At 41.7% G+C, this 26286-nt stretch overlaps 1 protein-coding gene and 1 long non-coding RNA gene across 2 annotated transcripts; both read left to right on the forward strand.

Moving 5' to 3' along the window:
- The first annotated feature begins 19535 nt into the window (after nt 1–19535).
- On the forward strand, nt 19536–20553 carry LOC121132854 (microtubule-associated proteins 1A/1B light chain 3A-like). The gene has a single exon (XM_040728297.1). The coding sequence runs from the start codon at nt 19649–19651 to the stop codon at nt 20096–20098; it is 450 nt and encodes a 149-aa protein (XP_040584231.1). The 5' UTR covers nt 19536–19648; the 3' UTR covers nt 20099–20553.
- A 35-nt stretch (nt 20554–20588) lies between these two features.
- LOC121132893 lies at nt 20589–26055 on the forward strand. Its single transcript, XR_005869594.1, has 3 exons — nt 20589–20748; nt 23988–24057; nt 25193–26055. It is a non-coding gene; the product is annotated as an uncharacterized LOC121132893 (long non-coding RNA).
- The last annotated feature ends 231 nt before the right edge of the window (nt 26056–26286 follow it).

Consider the following 26286-nt stretch of genomic DNA (forward strand, 5'->3'; position numbering starts at 1 on the left):
CAACCTCCCGAGGGGAACATTTTGTCCTTGAAGAGAAGGAAAACAAAAATGTGTGTGTGTGTGTGTGTGTAAATACTACTCTGCTTCTGTATCAAAGAACAAAAATATGTGATAATTTCCACTTTTTTGATAATTGGCAATAATCTGTAGCCTGATAATGTTTGACTTGGGTGGAAATTTTGAATAGATATGTTGATCAGGTTTAATTTGCTGTTGAAGATTAAAGTTGTATTGAAATAGATGAATTCCAAACTTTAATTAAATTCAAGTTAGGCAGGTATATATGAATTGCACAGGGAACTCCTGGAAGTTTTTTTTTTGTATGAGTTAAAAATGATATTTAGCTGGACCAGGATAGAAAGACTATTACATAAGACAGATAGGCATTGGTGTTGTTTTGGGAGGTAATAAACCTACCATGGATTGTATGCCTGGGGAATGCTGTCCAGTCACAAATGTGTATACTGCAGATGTAGGGATCTGTTTTCACTGGGGAAACATTACCGTGTTCATGCCTAGCTGCTTGTCTTGCCTGTACTTAGCTGGAGACTGAACTTTTAGACAATCTTTGATTACTCTCAAGTTTTCCATTTCTGAAACAGGCTCCGAGTTATATCCTGTAAGGCACCTCTCAGTTCTTGGAAGTCCAGTGACTCATTTCCTAAAATGAACTGATGTTACTTTTCGGAACTTAATGTTTAAAGAATAAAACATATAATGACAAGCTAACCTCAGGTGACAATTATATTTAAAAAGGTTTTAAGACTTATGCTGGGTACTGGGCTGGGTGTGAGGGTAGGGTTGGGGGGGGGTCACTTGCAAAACACCTACTTCTCCTAAGAGATGTGCATATAAATTACTGCAAGAGAATCTTGACATTTGGCAAGATGGCACTTTAAGTCAAATATTATTAAGAACATTGTGCCTTTCATTAGTTTATCAGGCGCTCGAAGGACAGGACCTTGTCCTATGTTATTCCCTCATTTCTCTTTCTTTTGTTTTTAGAAACAGAGTTGCATCATGTAGCTAGCTCTGGCTGGCCTTGGACCTGATATATAGACCAAGTTAGCCTTGAAGTCACAGAGATCTGCTGCTTGCTGGGATTAAAGCCAAGCGACACCATATCTGCACACCCCTACCTCCCTTTGTGACAAGGTCTCATTTAGTTTCGGCTTGCTTGAACTTTCTATATAGTAGAGGCTGGCCTTCAGCTCCTGATCCCCCGGCCTTTATTCTCCCACCGTCCCTACCTACTCAGCCACCAAGCCTGGCCCACCTTTGGTAAAGCCTGCAAAAGGGTACTCACCAAATGTGTTATAGGAAAACTGAGTATGTGGCAACCAGGCTCTCCTCATTCCGGAACCCGAGAGTAGCAGAACTAGGAGAAAATACAAACAGGCAAAAGAAAATATTTATTGTGGGGAGTTGACTCTATAAAATAACTAGTTTACCTCTAATCAGGAGGTGAGTCAGGAAGACTGAGGTCAGCATGAAATATAGTCTCAAAACAACAACAAAAACAATTAAGGACTGGGAATATAGCTTAGTGGTAGAGCATTTGCTTAGCAAGCGTGTTAAGGCCCTGGGTTCCATTCCTAATCCCTCCCCCTGCCCCCAACAACAAAACAACAAAGCAGGAGTTGGGTACTGGAGTCTGACGTTTGCAAGGGTGGCAGTCGGGAGGGGTGGGTGTATATTAAGTGGGAAGATCAAGGAACAAGCACTGCTTGTCTTTGAAGCTTGGCTGGAAACCACAATGAAGGACCGGAACTCCTGTCTGTCTGCCTCCAGGCCTCAAAGGCTTAGAATAGCGACACTCTGAGAGAGAAACTGGTGCCCTGTATGTCTAGGACGTAAAAAAAAGCACTTGGCCCAAAAGCCAGAGAAAGTGAATCATAAGCTCCGGTCCGGTCGGAGCTGCAGCACCGAAGGCCCATCTGCGGCCCCACCCAACTATGACGAGGTGAGTCAGCAGATAGGCAGCCGAGTGCGTGCAAGCAGTGCAGGGGTGCCGCATCCCTGCACCAACTTCCCGAGGAAAGCGTTTGCCCCTTCCTTTCTATATTCCACACCTTTTAAAAAGTATTCCTATGACTCACAGGAGCTCTGAATGCTGCAGGGCAGGGAGGTCAACGACTGAGCTCTTACTTAGACAAACTGGCGTAATACAAATGCATGTTTTGGTCTAACCTGTCAACTTGGCATCCAAACGTACCTTTTAACGATGTTTAGCTTCCAAGTAAAGACAAAGGGGGAAATACTACCGGAAGCTCACACAACACAATCGGCCCTCACACATGTGAAAACATCCGGAACCTCTCACTGTGATCCTGTGCTAGGAGAAAGGGCTAGGGCCCTGGCAAACAGAAGACATATTCCGAATTCTACAAAGACATCCGCGCCCATCTTTTAGCTGTTGCGAACATACGTACACGCAGGGGTTAGAGCGTGAAGCTGATCCCAAAAGAAAACATACAAAACCCTGTGACCCTACAGTCAGCAAAGGAATGGCCCAGCCTGGGAGGGGTGGCTCATGCCTGTAATCTCAGTTCCCGAAAACCAGAGAAGGGTTGCTTTGAGTTAGAGGCTAGCCTGGGCTACACAGTGAGTTCTAGAATAGTGTAGGCTACAGTGTGAGGCTCTGTTCAAAAACAAAACACTCTCTCTCTTTCTCTCTCTCTCTCTCTCTCTCTCTCTCTCTCTCTCTCTCTCTCTCTCTCTCACACACACACACACACACACACACACACACTAAATAAAGCAATAGACCAAGGGATAGAGTGCTTTGCCAGGCTGGGAACAGAAATGGTCTTTTTAAGCTATTAATTTTTATTTTATGAGTGTTTGATTGTAGGAGTGTGCCTGGTACTCATGGGGGCCAGGAGGAGATGCCAGATTTTCTGGAACTGGAGTTACAGATGGTTGTGGGCTGCTGTATGGAGGCTGGGAACCAAACCCAGGTCCTCTGCAAGAGCAGTAAGTACTCGTAACCCCTGAGCCAACTCCCCAGGTCCAGGTATGGATCTTATATCCACCAATCCGTAAAATCCTAAGACTTTTTCCTTTCAGAAACCCGGAGGGAAGATTTGGGGGCTGGAGATTTCTCTGCATTGGTAGGAGGCTTTCCTAGAATGCATGAGGCACAAGGTTTGGTCACTGGTACAACCCAAACTGGGCGAAGTAGGATATTTTTGTAATCTCAACACTCTAGGGGCAGATGCAGAAACAGGAAGATCAGATATTCAGGATCATCCTTGGCTACCCAATGAGTTCAAGGTTATCCTGGGAAACACAGGAGACCATGTCTCAAAAGTAAGGGGCCTTTTAGGACAAAATGTCTATACTACTTTTCTCAGGCTTAGATTTGAATAATAATAAAAAAAAAACTGACAAACTAGTAGAGCACAGAGACAATACACACAACCTGAAGTCAATTGCTTTCCTCCCAGGAAAGGTTAATTTGTTCCATAGCTAAATGTCCATATCATCCGGCCTTGTCTCCCCGTTGTCTATAAATTGTTAAGCTTCAAGGCATGCTGATAAGAAATGAGGTCCTTTCCTTCCTGGGTCTGGCCAAACTGTAAGTAAATCCATTTACTGGTATTAACTTCTATTTCTTGTGTGTGTGAGCTTTATTTATTTATTTATTTTGTTTTTTTGACACAGAGTTTCTCTGTGTAGTCCTGCACATCCTGGAACTCACTCTGTAGACCAGGCTGACCTTGAACTCGAGCACTGGGATCAAAGGCATGCACTGCCGCCAGCACCATCCAGCTGAATGTTTTCCCTATTAAATTATGTTTATTGAGTTACACATCTGTGTAAGAGTATATGTGCATGCATGTCCTAGTGTACATGGAGGTCTGAGGACAACTTGAGGGAACCAGTTTACTCCCTTAACCATGGAGTCTCGGGAACTGAAGTCAGATTGTCAAACTTAGGGGCAAGCATCTTTACTCACTAAGCCTTCTTGCCAGCCCTTGTTTCCTATTTTCTTTGGGGATGCAGGCAAACTAAGGAGGTGGGCTATGGACACGGATACTCCATAACAATACTTTTACCAATAAAGTTATAAAATCCTTTTATTTGGTACCTTTCATTCTTCCTCTATTTGAATCACATTGTCCCTTTGATGAAAAATCATGTGGGTCTTGTGCTGGTATCTTGGTTACTTTTTTACTGCTGTGAAAAGATGCCATAACCAAGTCAACTTACCAAAGAAAGCATTTAATTGAGGGCTTGCTTGTACTTTCAGGGGATGAGTCTGTGGCCATCATGGCAGGAAACATAGCAGCAAGAAGGCAGGCGTGGTGTTGAAGCAGTAGCTGAGAGCTTATACCTTTACTGCAAGTTAGAGGCAGAGCACATGAAGTGTAGGCTTTAGGAATATTAAAGCCCACCCCCAGTGACACACTTCCTTCAACAAAATCACCTAACGTAGTTGTTTATTGGTGGCAGTGAGAAATGAGTCACAGAGTACATGACATAGTGACATGCAGCCATAGGTCCCCTGGGCTGACTAAGTATTAGCCTGCCAGCTGACAGCATAATGCCTGGATCCTAACATGGAATCCTTCCAAAACAATTCCGCCAAGTACTAACCAAGTATTCATATATACGAGCCTAGGGGGACATCCCCATTTAAATCATCTCATTCTACTTCCTGACACCCCTAGGTTTGTAGTCATATCATAATGCAAAATGCATTCAGTCCAGTTTCAAAAGTCCCCATAGTCTCTCACAGTTTCAAAGTCCAAAGTCTCTTCTGAGATTTGAGGCAATCTCATACTTGTAACCCCTTGTGAAATCAAAGGCAAATTACATATTTCCAACATACAAGGGCACAGAACATACAGGCAAACTAAGGAGGCTTAAGGAGGTACCACTCCAAAGAGGAATGGGGGGGGGTCATAGTGAAATAATAATGGACCAAAAGCAGCATTTAAACCCAGCAGTACAAACTCCAAATCCAACATTAAAGGGCTGAGATGGCTCCTCAGATCTCCTACATCTTCCAGCTTTGTTGACAAATACATCTCTCTCTCTTGGCCTGGCTCTACTCCCTCCTTGCAGCTCTCCTCGGCAGAATCCCAGGGCTCTGCCATCTCCAACATCTTGGGATCTCTAAGGCAATCCAGGCTTCACTTTCACTGCTACATTCAATGACCTCCATGCCAGGATTTCCCTGACACATGCCTGGCCTCAGTGGCTCTTCTTAACCTTAGAGGAGGATTCTACAACCCCTTTACTCCTGTATCATTCATGACCCTAAATCCAGAACAATATGGCTGATGCTGCTAACTTCTCTGCCTGCTTAGGAAGGAACCTGGCCCCCTCCTTGAACTACCCTTGCATAGAATATTCTTTGTTGTTTCTCTTTTGGAATAGACAGTTCCTTGGGCCTTTCCTTTCAGGATTAGCTGTGTAGGGTCCAACCATGAGGGCAATACTCCCTATTTTCCCTTTAGCAGCAGGCATTTCTTTAAAAAGTCTCATCTCTTAGAGCACAAGATTTGGTTTGACATTTCATTTCCTGGTGTTCCGTTTATCCTCAAACTGTATTATTATTATTTTTTTTTTGGTTTTTCGAGACAGGGTTTCTCTGTATTGTTTTGGAGGTTGTCCTGGAACTCACTCTGTAGACCAGGCTGGCCTCGAACTCACAGAGATCTGCCTGCCTCTGCTTCCCGAGTGCTGGGATCAAAGGCGTGCGCCACCAATGCCCGGCTTCAAACTGTATATTTTATATTTCTTTCTGCTCTGCTTAATTTTTCCCTTTGTACATCTGTATAATAACCATGTGACATAGTCAATACTAGACTGTCTTGAAATTTCTTCTATTAACAGAATTAGTTCAAAACTCTACAATTTAGCCGAGGGCATATTCTTAGAACAACCATATTCTTTGCCAAAATATCAGTCCACATTGCACTATTGTCTTCCAAGTTCCTAGTAGGATGGCCCATTTAACTGCTTAAAAGATTTATCTGTTTTCTGAATCCAAATTCCAATGTCTTCTTTGTTTCTCCAACACAGCATTGTCATGCCTGTTATAGCAACACCTCACTCATGGTTCTAACTTCTGTCTTGATTACCTTTCTATTGCTGTGAAAAGGTACCATGACCAAGGCAACTTATAAAAGACAGTTTTTAATTGTGCTTATGGTTTCAGAGGGTTAGAATCATATCAGTCATCTTCCCCATTAAAATTATTACTTTTTGTGTGAATTTTGAAGGGATTTGTATGTCACATTTCACATGTGGAGGTCAGAGGACAACTCTTTGGAATTCTGTCTTAGTTACTTTTCTAATTGTTGTGATGAAAACACCATTATAACGACAAAAAATAACTTGTAAAAGTAAGCATTTAATTTGGGGTTTATTGTTCCAGAGGGTTAGCATCCATAACTATTATGGTGGGCAACATGGCATTAGGCAGGCAGACATTGAACTGAAGTATTACACCTTCATCTACAAGCACAAGGTAAAAAAAGAGAAAGAAAGAGTGAAAGAGAGTGGTTTGAGTCTTTTGAAACCTCAAAGCCTGTCACCAAGTGACACACCTCCAGTAAGGTCACACACCCTAATCCTTCCCAAATAGTTCTACAAACTGGGCACCAAGTATTAAGACATGAGTATGTGGGGGTACATTCTTATTCTAACCACCACACATCAGTTTTCTCCTTCAATTATTACATGTGTTCTGAGTATGGAACTCAGGTACATAGTGTAACACAGCAAGAGCCTTCTCCTCCCAAGCATCTCACCAGCCCATTGTCCCCATTTTATTTACAAACAAAATATGATTGGCTGTCACTCTGAGGCAGAGGGGAATTAAACATTTAAAACAATGAAAGTTACATTCTTTAAGTAGCAGTTATTTGGTATTTGTGTAGGTTACTTTCTATATTTATAAAAGAATGAAAACTATATTCTCTGGGGCTAGAAGAAATGTAAAAGTCAGTAAATAAATGTGGTGGTGTATAGTTTCATCAACTTTCTATGTCATTTCCGACTTACCTTACTAATGTTCTATTTATGATTAATACTTATCGTAGGATCCTGTGTGCACATGAATCATGCTGGAAACTACTAAGCACAATAGAAACACATTTATGTCTCTTCTATTTTCAATTTAGCATGGTGACTCGGGCCTGCAGTCACAGTACTTGGGAGGCTCAACTTTGAGGTCGGCTGAGTTCCCAGCTAGTCTGGGCTACAGCGTGACAACACCTACCCCCAAAATAAAAATCCAAGCAGGCCAGCACACATCTGTAATCCCAGTATTTGGGAGATAGAATCAAGAGGACCAGGAGTTCAATGTCATTGTAGATGGATAGTGAATCTGAAGCTAGCCTGAGCTACATGAGACCCTATCTCAAAGCAAACAACCAACCAAAACCAAGTACCAAACTGAACCCCACAATATTTTCAATACGCCACAGCTGTTAACATCTTCAAATGTTTTTAAAAGTTCCCTCTTCAGTGTTTCCATAAATAAAATTTCCTTAAAATTTCTAACTACATATATATTGGTGTTCAACTTCAATGTTTAGTAATTAACAAGGATGTGAAAACAAGATTGCACTTGGCATAATGCTTCTTGACCCTGAACCAAATGCAAATGTGGACACTTGTCATGCACAGTGTACCCTGACCTACTTTATCACACATTTTGAATTGTTTCATAACACTGCAACTTTCTTTGCTCCTATCTCTGTATTAGTATAGACACTGGCACAGATCTGCAGACTTTATGGAAAGCCATGTGCTCTGTGGGCCTTGGAAGTTATTCCCATTTGTTCTTATGTCAAGGATGTCTCAACACATTTGTGCAGTTTCCTTCAAGGCCTCAGTCTGAAAAGAAGAATGTTTTCTGTAAGTTCTTGTTACATTCACATGATGGGGTCAGGTTTTGCATCTCGTTGATTATTTTGGTTCATGTTTTTTTTTGGGGGGGGTGGGTGTTTCGAGACAGGGTTTCTCTGTGGCTTTGGAGGCTGTCTTGGAACTAGCTCTGTAGATTAGGCTGGTCTTGAACTCACAGAGATCCTCCTGCCTCTGCCAAGTGTCAGGATTAAAGGCATGTGCCACCAACGCCCGGCCTGGTTATGGAGGTTTCTATATACCTTTTACATACAACTTCATTCCTGTGGGAGTGGGGGTAGGGGTGGAAATGGGTTGAGGGTAGGTGTTCTGTTGCTGGTTTACAAAGGAGTATTTTCCATGAGCAGAGCTGTGGTTCAACAAGCTGATTATGCATCTTATAGTATTTGTGTGTCTCCACTTTCAAAATCTTAAATTACATTTATTTATTTAGTGTAGGTGTGTGTATGTGTGTATGTGTGTGGTGGGGGCACTTGCTGAGGTGGGTGTCTCAAAGGCCAGAGACTTTTTTCCTTCTACCATGTAAATCCTGGAGATGAAACTAAGGTTATCAGTTTGCGGCCAGGTACCTTTACCCACTGATCTGTCTCCTTTAAATATATAGAAATTTTACCTTTAAAATACTGTATTTAAATTGAACATGGTGGCACATGTGCATGGAATTCTAGAACTCAGGAGGTTGAGGAAAATGGAGGCCAACCCGGGCTACTTAATGAGACCTTGTCTCTAAATAAATAAATGAGCTAGGCATCGTGGTGCATGTCTCTCATCTCAGTGGAGGATTGCCATAGATTCAAGGGCAGCCTAGACTACATAGTGAGTTCTGGCCAGTGAGGATTATACAGTAAGACCCTGTCTAAAAAAACAAAAATAAATAAACATACCAAAAGAAAAAAAACAAAAATAAATATGACGGTATTTGGAGGAATAAAATTACACAATGTGAGAAAGAAACATATTTTTTCTTTAATTTTTTGTCTTTCTTGAATATTGTATTGTATTTTCACTTAATTGATCAAAATTATAAGAATTTATGCATTTTAACCTGATAGAATGTGGCTGCTGAAGAGAGATTAGTTTTATTTTATAATCCCAAAACAGAAATAAAAAATTAAATACAAATGGCAATTTTAGTTTTTCAGTGCTCAGGCTGAACTCAAGACTTTAAACATTCTCATCAAGTGTCCCACCACTGAGCCACAAAGTGAAAAATTGAAGACCATTGCTGGGTCACTTATTTACGGGTTCCCTGTGGTCTAGACTGTACTAGGCACCAGATAATATAAGTGATCATGGCAGCTGGCGTTTATATAAGATGTTGCATGCAACAATAATTGTAGCACAGATTTGGAATTGGAAGACAGAACACCATAGGTCATTTAACTTAATATTTTATTTGTGAAGAAGCTTGTATTTAAAGTGACATAATCAAGAAGGGATGCTCTTTAAACTTGGTCTTTGGCATGATTGTAATATGCCATGTGGCAAGTGCTAGCATGATGAGTTTAATTCATGGAAGAATACTTACAAAATGCTTCTCTTTCCCTCTCTAAATGCTTTTGTTATTTTTTAATTGTAAATAGATTCTTTTCTCATACAATACATCTGACCACAGTTTTCCCTTCCTCTACCCCCCCCATCTCCTCTCCCTCACATCTATTTCAGAAAAGAGCAGGCCTCCTGAAGACAGCAACCAAACACGACAAAACAGGATACAATAAGACAAGGCAAACACCCTCATAGCGAGGCTTGACCCAATAGGAGGAAAAGAGTCCCAAGAACAGGCAAGAGTCAGAGACCCATCTACTTCTACTCTTAGGAGTCCCACAAAAACACTATGGTAACAGCAACAACATATATGCAGAGATAAGGTATGCTGACTGTCAATATCTTCTTTTGCTCACATGTTTTAGGAAAGGCATTTAAATGAAGGAGAATTTTTTTTGGGGGGGGACAGGTATTTCAAGACAGGGTTTTTCTGTGGCTTTGGAGGTTGTCCTGGAACTAGCTATTGTAGGCCAGGCTGGTCTGGAACTCACAGAGATTCACCTGCCTCTGCCTCCCTAGTGCTGGGATTAAAGGCGTGTGTACCACTACCCCGAATGAAGGAGAATTTATATCAAGAAAATATCTCCTTTATTTCCTAAAATTTCTGACTCTTGAGACTATTTTAAGTGATTGCTACCACACTTGGAAAGAAAATATTATTGAGTGGTAACAGATATTTTTTTCTTCTTCTTAGTGCTATTTCTCTACAAACAAACATGTATAATATATGCACACTTACTGGGAGGGAGGATTAATACACACATGGAGTCCAGAGTAGGTTCTCCACCAGTGTCATCATTACCTCGGGCTGACAAGGGGCAGCTCTGACCAGGAAGCTAAAGATACTGAACAGTGTGTACACTGAACATTTATGAGATGAAAAAGTGGGAGCCATTTTCTCAGGTAAAAGTCTAATCTATTTACTTGGCCAACCTTAAGCATTTCTCTGGTCATCTAAAAATATCCCAGGTAAATTCCTTTCACATTTAAAGGATGACATTTAAAGATACCAAATGTGTGAAATGAAATATACCACTTGTACTCAGACGCAGGCCGACTTCACTGTCTGGTGGATTCTTTGGCTCTTTTCTTCCACATTCATCCTTAGCGTGTTGTCTACAAGAAGAATCATATCCACAAGCGAGAGAATCACTTGTGGACCCTGTGAGTGGGTTGATCCACTGACATGGAAAGAACATGGACATGGAAACCGAGTTTCACGTTTGCAGCAGGCTGGAACCCACAGTTCCCCCATTTTCACCAGTGGCTTTCCACCACCATTTTGTGTTTCTCAGACCCTGACTCAGTTCCGAGGCTTTTTTTTTATTCCCCCGCCGCACACTGACAGTTTAAACATGCACATTGTCGCAACAATTCTGAACCAATTAGAACTGTTTCCCAAGCAAGGTGAGTCTGCTGACTTCCTATCAGGACACATGAACACCTTTGTCTTTCTGCAGCTGTGCAAACTACAGGTTTGATTGAGTACAGCTCACAGGGGAATTTTGCCTCTTCTCTGAGTTGGGTCAGACACAGTGCATTAGCAAGGTCTGTCACATTACTTGTCTCCCAATTTAACCTTGTGAAAATTCCCTTCATGAAATGACATTAAGGTTCCAGATCAGACTATCCAGAATTTAGGCAAAGAAAATGAAATACTTTCAGCTCCACGGTTTTCTTTTAATTTATAGGCATCTTCCATAGACTTGGTCAGTTTTCAGGAAAGAGCTGCTTGACACATCTGTGGTCTATTAAGCAACAATTAATTAACTTGGGGGTAGACAGAAATAATTTATGGCTAAGTCATGACAGCACTGGTATTTTTGTCAGCCTGGAGTTTTCATCCTTGTGATTTTCCTCATTAACCAAGTATTCTCATTAGCCTGGTATGTCTGACACTGTCTTCAGGCCCCTCCTGGTGGGTATCCACAAATGACGTAATTTCTCAGCTAAAGTAACATGCTGTGTCTAGATATAGACAGCAACCTCTTTTTAGAAAAATTTCTTTCTCTAAGAAATTTGAGAAAGGACAGACGCGGTGTCTTCACCTGGACCACAGCATGATACTTCAATCCCTTCTTAACGAATTAAGTTCACTTGAGGAACGGACTGACTCATGTGACTTGTGTTACTAATTAAAACCACACTGGAAGTAATTGCTTCTGCAGTTCAGTCTTGCTTTTAATGGTACTTACGGCAATTTTTAAAAATAATTTATTTATTCTTTAAAAATTTCATTTTACATTCCAACCACAGTTCTCCCTCCTTCCCTCCACCCCCTCACCCCCTGTCCATTGTCCACTCCTCCTCACGGTAAGGGCTCCCATGAGGAGTCAACAAAGTCTGTCACAATAGGTTGGGGCAGGGGCAGGGCCCTCTTCTATGCATCAAGGCTGAACTGCTTATGATGATTTAAAGAACCTTGGTGTAGAGCAAGAATGATTTCAAAGGTTTTTTTGTCATATTTTATCTAGATCTATGTATCTATGTGTGTATGTGTCCATATATGTATGCAGGTACATATGAATGCACACATCTAGTGTGTGCACAAACTTTTGCACGCTACAGTGTGGATAGGGAGCTGTGAGAACAACGTGTGGGAGTCTGCTCTCTCCTCCTACCATGTGGGCCTCGGGGATCAGACTCAGGTAATCAGGTTTGGCAGCACATCCCTTCCCTTGCTGAGCCGTTTTACCAGCCCACAGACTGCTTTTAACACACTAAAATTCAATGATGGGCTGACAATTCTAACCATTTTAGAGCGAATTTGTGTTATCAGATGTAAAATGATTTTATATTTAGGAAATGACCTTTTAAGCTTTATCTAAAAAGTTGTTTTTCTGTTTGCCTTGGCATGATAAAAGAAGTACAACCTTCTTACCACACACACAGACACACACACACACCACTTGCTTGTGTTCTTAGACGTGGCTAAATAAATATCTAGCATGCTTCAGGCACCGTACTTGGTGTTGACGACCAGATATTAGTCAAAGCTAAGTCTGTGTTCTGAGACCCTCACTACTTAGTTGAGGAGGAGACCTTTATCAAATCCATGGCAAAGTTTTGACTGAATTTTACTAGAAAGATGAGGGGAGGGTGCTATATGAGGTGGGGGCCAGGGCAGCAAGCACTCATGGAGTGAGCAGAACATCTGTGAGACTCGAAAGCCTGAACAAAACCTTCAGAGAGAGTCCTTGGGCTGTATTTCAGTTGGCAGAGTGCTTGCCTTGCATGCTTGAAGCCCAGGATCTAGTCCCTAGCACAACACATCAGATACGTGACACACACCTGTAATTCTAGCCCTCATGCGTGGAGGCAGGAATTGGAGGCACAGGGTCTTCTTCCATATGACTTCGAGGCTAGCCTCAGCTACTCGAGACCCTGCCTCCAAACAAAAAAACCAAATCCCGGTAACAACAAAAAAGCACTCTCGCTCCCTGCGGGACAGCAGAATGCTAAGAAACTATAGGAGAATTTCACAGGTAGTGGTGGCAGCACTTGGGAGGAAGAGGCAGGTGGATATCTTTGCAAATTCTAGACCAGCCTGTTTTACAGAGAGAGCTCCAGGACAACCATGGTTACATTCAGAGAAACGCTGTCTCAAAAAGCAAAAACAAACAAACAAACAAACCTTACATTTATAGCTAAGTGGTGGTGGCGCACGCCTTTAATCCCAGCGCTGGGAAGGCAGAGGCAGATGGATCTTTGTGAGTTTGAGGCCAACCTGATCTACAAAGCAAGCTCTAGTATGGCCAGGACTACATGGAGAAACGATGTCTAGAAAAACAAAAATAAGCAAACTAAAAAGAAACTACAAGAGAATTTCAAATGGCTCAACATGCCAAAGGCTTGGGGAAAATGTGGCAGTTTGAAGGTGTACGGAGGATGCGTGGCAGAGACTTAACACACTGCATCATATTGAAGTTTAGACTTACTCCACAGGAGATGGGAGAGTCAACGTGTTTTTTTGTTGTTGTTGTTGTCGTTGTTTTTGTTTTGTTTTGCTTTTGCAAGTTTGCTTCTTCATTTTGGAATATCAGTCTGGAAATTGCTTGTTCGATTAAGAACACTCATTTCATAAGTCAGGGTTTGTGATCGGATACCTGGAATGCTGCCTGTCTTTGACATTTTGGGTGACTCGTGTCTAGTCCTGTTCATTACTGTCGTTACTCTCCACAGCACTCATCGGAGAATTCCGTTACAGAGAAACCTTGTCGGGTGATGGGTACCACAGATGCAGGGTGACAGCTGTGCCTGGAAGCTGACATGGAGAGTAAACTCTTGTAAACTGTGTGAAAGCAGATTTTAGTTTTCACTTAGTTCTCCATTTAAATTGGACCAGCAGATGATAGTTGATCACAATATATTGTTATATTAAAAGTCACCAAGGGCCGGGCGGTGGTGGCGCACGCCTTTAATCCCAGCACTCGGGAGGCAGAGGCAGGTGGATCTCTGTGAGTTCGAGGCCGGGCTGGACCGACAGCCTCCAAAACAATATAGAGAAACCCTGTTTGGTAAAAACCAAAAAAAAAAAAAAAAAAAAAAAGTCACCAAGGAAGTAGATTGTGAGTATTCTCACCACTCACCACAAAAAGTGACATGAGTATAAATAATGCATATGCTAGATTGATTAGCCATCCTACCACACCACATGAATATATACGTGTATGTATATGACATATATACACATATATGTATATATATATATAAGACAACATGACATATACAAAGAACATACACTTTTTTGTTAGCAAAAAGAAAACGAAGACCAGCCCACAAAAATATGTAAATGGAGAATAGGTTGACCAGCAAATTGAATTTTTGTCAAATTTTTTCACAATGTGCCTAAGATCATGTATTTCTGTAAATGATTTTCCCTTAAGGACACTTTGAATTATGCAAACCCTCCCCTTTTAAAAAATTAATGAGAAAGCATTGTCAGATGTGTGGGTTTTTAGAAAGTAATCAATTAATTAAAATTTTTTTAACACAGTCATAGCTGTGAATATGACATCTGCAAAGTAAATTCACTCACTGTGGCTGGAAATTCGGCTGTTCTGAGAGCTGGAATTCCTTGGGAGTGGCCCGTTAAATGTGTCACGGAGAAGATAACCTCACTGTTTCCCTTAAACTCTGCTCCACCCAAAATGCCAGACTGCACATACTAAGTCCAAACGTAGCCTGCTTTGGTAATAATTGCTAACGGCAGAGAACAGTGCTACATTGCAAAGTGCTTCTCAACTAGGTGAGACATTTGTAGCAAAAAACAGCAAGTCAGACATTTACCCAGGCTTCCATTAACTAGCAAGGGCTGTCAGGAATGCTGGGGAAATGGACTGTTGGTTTAGATCCAGAAATATTTCCCCTTGTTTCTCAACACTTAGAATTTTTCAGGTGACTGTGATATCAGATCCAAATGTTTCTCTGGAGCATAGAAAATGTTTTTTTTTTATATGAAATACTAACACTAAAAATAGAGAAGCCTTCTTTTTGTTTTTGGCTTTCAACTGCTGAAAATTATAACATTTGAAGAGGGAAGAGTGCGTTAAATTGCTATGTTAGCTAAAATCTCCCTGTGCCTGTACAAATGTGTTATATTTACCCCATGAGAGTCTGTGTTTAGTTTTCTTTAAATGGATTTAGAACACAGAGGTGTTTTTCTTACCAGTTTACATAGCTTTGCATCAAATAGTTCTTTTTTTATGCTATTCAGGAGAAATACCTCCTATAATAATTAGGGCATTTACTTTGTTTCACACGTAGGGCGGGCCCCTTGCTGTTTTTTGGTTGTTGTTGTTTGGCAGGGTCTCCACTAGGCTGTCCGCAGCTTGTGAACCTCATGGCTCAGCTTCCCAAGTGCTGGGACTGCAGGTGTGAGCTACCAAACCCTGCTACAGCTCATTGTTCAAAACTGTACCCTTTAACAGTTTCCTTTTTCCCCCTCCCTCCCTCCCTGCCTGCCTCTCTCCCTCCCTGCCTGCCTCCCTCCCTCCCTGCCTGCCTCCCTCCCTCCCTCTCTCTCTCCCTCTCTCCCTCTCTCTCCCTCCCTCTCCCCCCTCCCTAGTTCTGCAGTATCCAGATCAACTCTCCTATAGTTCTCCCCATGCTACCAGCCCCCTATCTCTAAGGATAACCAGCTCTCATTTTATTTTGAGTCTCAGAAAGTTGTTCAGAATGTCCTTGAATTTACTCTGTAGTGCAGGAAGACATTGAACTCCTACCTCAGCATTCCATGTAGTTGGTATTCAGGGCTATACCACCACCTTTTCAGTCCCTATATCTTGATTGTATAAGATTGTGACGGGAAGTTTGCTTACCGTAACTTCAGATGTGTTTAATCTCTTTCTTCCTTTCTTAATTAGGATACATTCCTCTGTCTCATTGAGTAAACACTTGCAAATTGCCAACAAAGATTTCCAGTCAGTCTTAGAAATACTGTCTCCCCACAAATTTCACCTTTAGTGGATACATCCCCTTGGAAATTGTTGGAGAAAGTCACACTGGGATATCCTCACACAGAATTTTTGAAATCAAGAAGTTGGCTGATGAATAAATTTCCTACACAAGGTCTTCCCTCTTAAACTAATTACACGTTCTCTAAAATTTTCAGTATTGAACAAGCACATGTTTTCCCCATGATGGTATATGTTGATAGCTTGATATGACTGTTAAATTGGGACATGAAGGAATGAATTGGCTAAAATAGTTTATGATGAAGTCAAACAACATACATTTGGCTCAAACTGTCAATTAAATGGTGCTCTGGGCAAAAGCCTATCTTCCTCCTATTTGAATCTCCATGGGAGAGAAATTTAGACTTCATAGAAAACAAACTCGACAAGATGTAAAGAGCCAAAGACTTGAGCATTGTGTGATTCATCTTCTCTGCGTAAATGCAGCCAAGCTGGGAACGTGTTTGGAGGCACATTTGAACTTGCTTCAGACAGAGCTGACTCAGGGAAGCGTATGGAGCAGAGCTTGGATGGATTGTAGCACATTTGTTTTTACACACACTGGGGGCTATTATAACGTGTTATTTAGAAAATTAACAGGCACAATAAAACAAAGAAATAAACAGTCTGAATGCCAGAAGTTTAAATGCTTATTATTGTCAGTATTTCCAACAGAATCAAAATGCTGTTTCATGAAAACACTCTTGAGAGTTCTTACTGGATTTTGTTCTGACACAAACCAATCTTTGATGCTTATTAAAACTCAATTTAAGCTATTTAAAAAAGCTAGCATTTTAATGAAAAGCATTCTTTTAAATAATTTCATGCAAAAAAAAGATTACGATTTGAAATAGAGACCTTTTTGGATGTTAGATTGCCTAGGAACCGAGCTAATAATATTTGGGGATATTTTGTATATAGAAGACTATGACGAATCCTTTATATGATAAGCTGCAACTTTATTTTGACAAAGGATTAGAATATCCCTATATTTTTGGAATCCTGCACAAGGAACAGTTAAGAGAAACCCAAATGAAAGATTGGTAGATTCCCTGTCACCTGTTTCAACAATTCAGTAATTAAAGATCAGTGAAAGTCATTTTGTAACCCCCTCCCTCCCAGTCTGTGATTTAAAAATATTACATAGTGTCCCATTCAATCATTTGCTTCCTGACTGCCTTTAATAAACTCACCAGGAAGACACACTCTTGCATGCTGATAATAGCTTGTCTATTTGGTTTTGGGTTTTGGTTTTGGTTCTCTTAGTTGGATGTCAGGTTTTTTGCCATACCAAACCTTCGGCTCATTTGTTTCTCATGAATACCTTAAACATGCTTTCTGCTAGTGTTAGCATTTTCTGAAATGTGTTCTGAAAGTCGACTCCTCCCCCTCTTACATTGCTTCTCTTGCCTAAAATCCTGAAAGTTTTCAGGTTCAGCAATTTCTCTAGCGTTGGCTGTCCTAGATAGATGTTCCTAGGTATGAAATGCCCTCCTCAAATTCAGTTTCATCTCTTTTCTTACTGTGGAAGAAGTTTCTGAAATTACACTTTAGTTTTTTTCTCCTGCTGTGGTTTCCTTGTTGAGAAGCTACTCCCCATGTCACATTCTGATTATCTGCAGGGTTTGCCACTGTCCTTTGAGTCCATTTCACCTGACTTTTACCTTTTAATAATTTATGTGCTTCGATTGTGGGGGAGCGGGGATGAATGTCTTACAGAATGCATTTCATTTCAAGTACTCCCTCGTAACCACTTCTGTATTAGGTCATTTATCTTTCATGTCTAAATTTCATTTTCTCCTGTGTTCTGTCACATCCATTCTGATTTTTCTAATTTAAGCCAGAATTCTGGATTTCAAGTCATTATTTTCTTAATGTCTTTAGACTGTTTAGAAATATAATGTTATGTTTTTGATATGTCCTTAGACACAAGGGGTTGGGAGGGTGTTTGCATTTTCTCTACATACACTCTTTTCCTTTTTGCTCTTTCTTGTTAGATTTATAAGGGATCCCATCTTCATCACTGTGGGGTTAAACCGTGTCTGCCCCCCCCCTTTCCTTACTAACATGGAACTTCACAGAAGCTGCACTTTTATAAATGTAATCAGGTTGTGATTACAAACGGTTCCACAATTTCTTCACTCTTGATGTGAGAATGCGGTATTTTTCAGAAGAAACCAGAAACCCTTTCTGCTCCCGTGATAAAATACAGTGACCAAAGGCAATTTCAGGAAGAGAGAATTATTTCAGCTGATGGTTCCAGAAGTGTAATGGTTCACCATGGTAGGATGGGCATATGGCAACACGCAGCAGGAATGGGAGTAGGCCCAGGAAGTTGAGAGATCGCATCTTTAGTCGCAAGCTGGAAACCTGCCCCCTAGTGTTGAATTTCCCTTGGCAAGGCTGTACCACTTTCCCAAACAGCACTGCTATAGTGGTTTGGTTGAGAAAGGCCCCCCATAGGCTCATATATTTTAGTGTTTGGTTCCAAGTGATGGACTGACGGTTCTGCACGGGTTCGGAGGTGTGGCCTTGTTGGAGGAGGTGTGTGGGTGCGGTGGGCGTTGAGATTTGAAAAGCCTTCCCCAGGCCAGGTCTTGCTCTCTCTTCCTCAAACCTGTGGATAAGATGTAAGCACTCAGCTACTGCTCCAAACACCATCCCTGCCTGCCTCCTGCCAAATCCCCAGCCATGACGGTCATGAACCCATCCTTAGAAGCTATAAACCAGCCCCCAGTCAAATGCTTTCTTTTGTAAGTTGCCTTGATCATGGTGTATATTCTCAGGAATAGAACAGTTACTAAGATGACTCCCAACTGGGAACCTACGGGATACATTTCTCATTCCAACCATCGCAAAGAGCAATGAGAATAAAATTCAGAATTCCATTGGCTGAGGAGACGGCTCAACAGGAAGCTGCTCCATTGAGCCGGATAAACCGGACGGACCTGAGTCTGAATCCTGGGACTCACACAGTGAATGAAAGGAAGAACCGACTCCAGCAGCAAATTGCTTTTTGACCTCCACAGGCATACGTTGACACTTATGCACGTGTGATGCGTTCCGCGCGCCCGCGCACACACACACACACACACACACACACACACACACACACACACACACACACACACACACACACACACACACACACACACACAGAGGCACACAGAGGCACACAGAGGCACACACACAGGCACACAAAATGAATAAATATTATCTAAAAAATTAAATTGTAACGGAAAGGCTCAGGCATTATTCTGGCCTGCCCCTGTTACCTGGCAGAATGCACCAGGCAGCACTCTGGTCGGCCCAGGGTTCCATGAGTACTGGGCCGCACTGGAGGTGTAAAGGACCCCTTTAAAAGACAGACCCCACCCACTTATGCTCTCTTCTTCCTTCTCTTCTCTTACCCTCTTCATCCCTTTCTCGCTCTCTCGACCTGTAGTAAACTCTATGATTAATGTACTCTCTATGGTTCGTATTCCATCGCGCCCGTTCCATCTCGCGCCTTCTAATTTTAACTTAAACAAAAAAACAGCAGTAACTCCTGCTAAACAAATAGATTTTAGATGCTCTTGCCATAAATCACCCAACAATAAAAACGAAACCAAGTGGGGTGGAAAGATGGCTCAGTGAAAAAGAGCACTGACTGATCTTGTACATGACCTGGGTTCAATTCTCAGCAACCCCCAGGACTGCATACGGCGGGCTGTAATGACAGCCCGAGGGGATCTGAAGCCCTCTTCTGGTCTCCATAGATGTTGCATGTACGTGGTGGACAAACATGCAGGCAAGCACCAGAAGTGGCAGTTGCAGGAGACAGGACCACCAAACGGACCCTCGGGCCTTGCGGACTCTCGCGCTTTGCGGTTGGAGAAGACCTTCAAGCAGCGCTGAAGATTCGAACAAAGAGTGGAAGATGTCCAGTTCTTCCGAAAGCGGCACGCCACCAAGATCCCCAGGATAATACGGCCACAGGGGGAGGAAGCAGGGGTGAAAGACAGTTGCCTGTTCTGGACAAAACCAAGTTTCTTGTATCCGACCATATCAACCTGAGAGAGCTCGTCAAGATAATTAGAAGATACCTAGAGCTCAACACTTACCAATTCTTCTTCCTCCTGGTAAACCAACACAGCCATCGAGCATGTCCACGGCTATCTAGGAGCAGTACCAGAGTGAGAAGGATAAAAACGGCTTCCTGGATGTGATGTGGAGACATTCGAGATGACTCTGGCTGTGTAAGACTGGAACGGTGACTGACGTTTAACTCTTACCAAGGGGAAAAAGAGTTATTACCAGTGATCAGAACGCAGGAGCCCATCTAGGGCTATTGGATACTTGTGATCAGCCAGGGACTGAACTCCACGTCAACGTATTCAGCTTAGAAAATCATCTTAATTTGGCTATCTTGTTTTAAGTCTTAAGAAGTCTTAAGTCGACAAGCAAAAACAAAAAATAGATATAAAATAAAGGGGGGGGGGGGGGAAACGTGACAGGATGGATTTAGTAATTTTCTTCACGATACTAGCCGTGTTATTATCTCTATACTTTTATTTCTATCACCTGTCTCTATATATCGGATAGTAGGTTTATACCTTAAAAACATACAAACATTTTAAAAATCTACTTTTCTATGTATACATGTAAATTATTTTTTAAAAACCTGAATTTCTTTAAGATTTATTTTTATCTATATGATGTGTGTGTTTGCCGCATGAATAGGGGTGCCCCAGAGGCCAGAAGACAGTGTTAGCTCCTCTGGAGCTGGAGTTACGGGGGGGTTAAAATGCCTGAGGTGGATGCTCTGGAAGAGAAACCAAGCCCTCCTAAACCGCTCAGCATCTCTCAGGTCCAACAAGTGAGTTTTACAAAGCTGCGTGCACACCGGTCGGCCCCATTTTCCTTTGTTCCAGGAAAATACTGTTTATTCTTTTGAGCCGGTCATTTATTGGCTTCCCTACCTATAAACTGGGTTATTTATATTGCTTCCTCCTATTATTTCCGCTGTGGACTTTTCTCCTGGTGTTCAGACAAGGATGTCTCTGTTCACCTAGTGGCCTTTCTTCAATCCCAACCTGCATATTTGCTTTCTTCCTGTCCCTCACCTTTGATTATTCGCTAGCTACTGTTTCTTGAATTGATATGTGCTAGATCACCGTGTACAGGGTTATGATGGTTAAAATGCTGTTCCAAACTTCGTCTCAGTAATTCATGATTGCCACATTGCATGTTTACTTGGTTTCCTTTGTTCTTTCTAGTAATTTAAGCCAAGGGTATTGCTGAGCACACCCTTGTTCATCAGCGACTCCTTACTCTGGAGAGCCGCTCATCATTTCTGTGCCTGTAGCACATAGTTCAAGACCTGGGAGACGCTGTTAGCATCACTCCAGAATCTCCTTGTCACATCCGAGTCAGACCTTGTTTCCTGCATCCCATCTTTGCCGGTTGACTTTCTAATTTAAGTGACTTACAGCTATAGCAGACATTTCTAGAAGATTAAATATTTAGCCAAGGAACATATGCCTGTAATCTCAGTTTGTAGGAGGCAGTGGCGGGTTGATGAAGAATTTGTAAGTTTGAAGCCACATGGGTTACCTGAAACCTGCCTCAAAGGAGACAAAAGCTTGCCTGACAAGGTGTTCATTTGGGTAAAAAGCTGGCCTGGCCAGGAACTCATTAGGTAAAAACACTTGTTTCTCAGGCCTGACAACTCCAGTTTGACCCCCTAGAACCCATGCAGAAGGAGAGAACTTGCTCTCAAAAGTTACTTTTTATGCATAAAATTTTCATTTTTACTTAATCTTTTTTGACAGTCTCATTCCATATTCTGTGTTGTCCTGAACTCACATGAGTGCAAGGCTGGTCTTGAACTCATGATGATCCACCTGCTTCAGCCTCCTGAATATTGGGATTATGGGTATGAGCCATTACGCCTTGCTTTAAAATGCTTCAACTGTCTTTTAAAATTTTATAAAACATCTGGGCGTTGGTAGCACACACCTTTAGTCCCAGCACTTGGGAAGCAGAGGCAGGCAGATCTCTGTGAGTTTGAGGCCAGCCTGGTCTACAGAGCGAGTTCTAGGACAGCCTCCAAAACAATACAGAGAAACCCTGTCTTGAAAAAAATTTTTTATAAAACTTGCTGGGTGGTGGCAGCACACTATTTTAATCCCAGCACTTGGGAGGCAGAGTAGGCAGATTTCTGTCAGTTTGAGGCCAGCCTGGTCTACAAAGCAAGTTCCAGTACAGTCAGGACTCTGTTAACACAGAGAAACTCTGTCCCCCCCAAATTAAAACTTACCTCCTTCCCTTTCTCTCTCCCTTCCTCCTATCCTCTCCTTCCCTTCTTCCCCATCTCTCTCCTCCTTTTTCACACTTCTTCATTCTGCTTCTTCTGGTTTTTGAGACTGGATCTCAGTTTGTGACCCAGCCTGACTTCAAATTTACTATGTAGCCCAAACTAACTTAGAGTTCCATGTAGTTTAGTTTCTTTGAACATACCATGCTGTGATTCTTATCCACTGTAAGCTCTTAACTAATTCCTTGCACCTGGAAATTCCTAAACATTCATCCTGAGGATTTGTCTGAATTATTCTTTTTTCTTTTTATTAGACAGTATGTGATATAGCCTATCCCAGCTACAAAATTCCTCTCTAACTAAGACCAACTTTGGATCCTGACTTCACCTCACAGATGCTGGGGTTGGAGGTGTGTCCCACGACATTTAGTCTGTTTTTAATTATTCACGGATAGTTTTTCCTCTCTGCTTTGTTTCTTCCATAGGCTCCAGTGATTCACTGTAGCTTACAGGCTGCCCTGTAGTTTTCTTGTCATTCTTCTTACTCTGCTGAAGACCTCGTGAACTGTGACTTCTACTGGGTGTGTTGAGAAATTGTTATGTGTGTGGACACACGTAGCGTTTAGGTGCATGAGCTTGTATGTGCATGTATGGGTGTGGGATACAGGTCAAAGTTGGCTGACATTTTCAATTGCTGTCCAAATCATTAAACACAACTAAGTGGGGCGCTCGCTTGTTTTGTATTGTTGTTTTCCAAACTTGGTTTTTTTTTTTTTTTTTTTTTTTACAGCCTCCCTATTATATAGCTCTGTCTGTCCTGGAACTTGTTACATAGACTGGGCTAACCTCAAATTCACAGAGATTCATCTGCTTCTGCTTCCAGAGTGCTGGAATTGAAGGCATTCCTCATCACTTGTGGCTCCAAACTTAAATTTTTATTTCATCTTAAAAACCAGAGGAGCGTGAAAATGACCCAAATTTCCCAATAGGCCCATCTCCTCCTCCTCCGTCTCCTCCTTTATCACAGTATAGGAGATCGAACCCAGGGTTTTGTGTTCGTTAGTAAGCTCTCTACCATAGAATTGAGTTCCTATCTCTCCCTTTACTTTTCATTTTGACCCAGGGTCTCACTTAGTTGCCCAGGCTGGCCTTGGATTTGCTGGTTTCCTGCTTCAACTCTGGTGGTCCTCAGATCACAGATCTTCCTCACAGGCCTGGCTCCAATTGTCCTTTACTTCCTTCAGAGCCATAAGGAAGCTCTCTCAGCTTTAATTAAAATGAAGAGAGAGAGAGAGAGAGAGAGAGAGAGAGAGAGAGAGAGAGAGAGAGAGAGAGAGAGAGAGAGAGAGAGAGAGAAGTCATTCTGAACTGACTAACACTTGTTTAGATTGTACAGAGCCCCAGGTTCAAATCCTGGTTCTGTGAGACAAAACAAGCTTCTCATCACAAAACAGATGCAGTAATTAAGTAGCATGGGTGTTAGAATTCTTCCTTCCTTCCTTCGTTCCTTCCTTCGTTCCTCCTTCCTTCCTTCCTTCGTTCCTCCTTCCTTCCTTCCTTCCTTCCTTCCTTCCTTCCTTCCTTCCTTCCTTCCTTCCTTCCTTCCTTCCTTCCTTCCTTTCTTTCTTTCTTTCTTTCTTTCTTTCTTTCTTTCTTTCTCTCTTTCTTTCCTTTTGCCTGACCTGTAACTCTCTATTTAGACCAGGTTAACCTCGAACTCACAGAGATCTTCCTGCTTTTATCTCTAGATCCCTGGGTTAATGTTTGCAGATTGATTTTCGTTCCTCTTCTTTTTCTAGAAAATTGATCTGCTCAGTTTGGAACACTCATCATGTCTTCCCCAGAGTCCTGTTGCCTAGCGCTAGAATGGTAAAGAAAGTCAGTTAAGAACTTGTAGCCAAGTTTATTGATATTTTGAGTTTTGGGTTTTTTTTTTCTTTAACTTTTATTTTGTTTGCTCTTGATGGCTTGCTTAGACTGTTTTTTATTTGTTTGTTTGTTTTTGTTTTTCAAGACAGGATTTCTCAGTAACGATGGAGCCAGTCCTGGAATGTGCTATGTAGACCAGGCTGGTCTCAAACTCATAGAGATTTACCTGCCTCTGCCTCCCCAGTGAGTGCAGGGATTAAAAGTGTGAGCCATCACTATCACATGGCTCAGACTTTTTTTTTTAATAGCACCAAGGACCACTAGCCTAGGGATGACAACACAGTGAACTGGACCCTCCCCCATCACACACACACACACACACACACACACACACACACACACACATCAAAAAACAAAACAACAGAAATTTGACCATAGGCTTGTCCACAGGCCAATCTAGTGGCAACATTTTCTCAATTGAAGTTCCTTCTTCCAAAATGAGTCTAGAGTCCAGCTTGTGTCAAGCTGACATAAAACTACCCAACACAATTTGTTTAGAAAATTTGCCAGAATCATTAAACTTTCTCTTTTTAAAATTTGCTGGGATATTGTCGGAAAAGGGGCGTGGGGCATGATTTTAAAATCCCTTTTGTTTGAACAGTGTTTGACTTCGCCTTGGTTTTTTATGTTAAGGATGCCCTCTGATTAGCTGTCTCTTGAGCTTTCCCCATCTCCTATTGAGGAAGCATCAGTCACCTAGGACTAGGACCTACAGAGGTTTAACGCTTTTATACCCTGCCTCTTTGTACCACACCCTGCAGGGGACAGACTCCTATTTCTAATTCCTGAGCCACAGAGCTCCGGCAGTTCCTCAGATGTTTCTTATTTTTGGTTTTCTCAGGTTTGTTAAATCAGTTGCTACTCTTCCATCTGTTTTTTAGCATCACTAAGTCCTCATTTCCCTACAGTTTTGTGATCATATATTTTAAAAATCTTTTTATTATTGCTTTAATGGAGGCTTGGAAGTTAGAAAAATTCGAAACCATGACCACCAAACCCCATCCAAATGGTGATTCTGTGTTTTTTACTTTATGTTGGATCTATTAACTAACACTGCTTTCCATTTCCGTTACAGTATTTCACTTTCTTTCCTGTGTCAAAGTGATTCTGTCTAATTCATCTTTGTTGACAACCCAACCACTGTATTCTCTGCCATCTCATCACCATTATTGAACTGCCAGGACTGCAACCTGTGAGCTAGTCTAATATACAATATATTATCAAATATACATATCGAATATATATTACATACTATTATATATTATTACATATATTAGTCATTTTCACTTGGAGAACTCTGGCTAATACAAGCAAGAACTCTCCAGTGGTACGCCTCTTGAAGTTGGCACCATGGGAGGACCTTTCTGCTGGTGCTGCTGCCTTTGGGTCACCCAAGTTCCTATGTGTAACTCCATAGATTCACCTGAAAACATGTGTGGAGGAGGTGGTAGGGTCAGGAAGGAGCAAGAAATTATGATCTCCATCAATCTATGTCTGCAGTTAGAAAGTGCATTTATTTACTGATGCATCCTGTGAACACAGCTTGACCAGTCCCAAATGTCACCGTATTGATTCTCATTCATTTAAACAGGAGAGCCTGCTCTAATGTTTCGTTCACTGACTTTGGTACCATGTTGAAGTTCAAATTGAAGGACACTTGTGTGGGTTTTCAAATCTTCTGGAAGATTGGAGAGAGCTATATTCCAAAAATCACAGAGCATATTGAGCAACTATTTCCAAGAGCTGACCTCAAGTCCTTGAAGCTGCCGTGCAGCTGAGCACAAACTTGAGAACTTGAGGCAAAATTTCATCACAGCAAAATCCCAGGATATTGGAGTCTGTGTCTCTTGAGACACTGTTATTGCAAAACATTCCTCCACATTCCAAATGTCTATGTTAAAAGCCTAACAAGTATTAAATGATCTGAGCAACCTCACATATGGGAATAGCAAACAAAAAAATCTATGCAAATAGAATTTTTACCAATCCCTTTGTTAAATGATCTGCACTGTCTCTAGGCTGAGTCAGGATATCATATAATCATGTGAGAATTCTGCTAATCAATCATGTGCGATGTCTTGTCAGTTCATTTCAGAGGGAAAGGAAATGTCTATCAATTACATATGAAGTGACCTCATTTGTTCAGATGGGCTCTCATTGTTATAGGAA

Source organism: Mesocricetus auratus, unplaced genomic scaffold (assembly GCF_017639785.1).
Source record: "Mesocricetus auratus isolate SY011 unplaced genomic scaffold, BCM_Maur_2.0 Super-Scaffold_100018, whole genome shotgun sequence".
NCBI classification, from domain to species: Eukaryota; Metazoa; Chordata; class Mammalia; order Rodentia; family Cricetidae; genus Mesocricetus; species Mesocricetus auratus.

Excerpts from the sequence above, each read along its gene's own strand:
- LOC121132854 (XM_040728297.1), top strand. The coding sequence starts at position 19,649 with ATGTTGCATGTACGTGGTGGACAAACATGCAGGCAAGCACCAGAAGTG.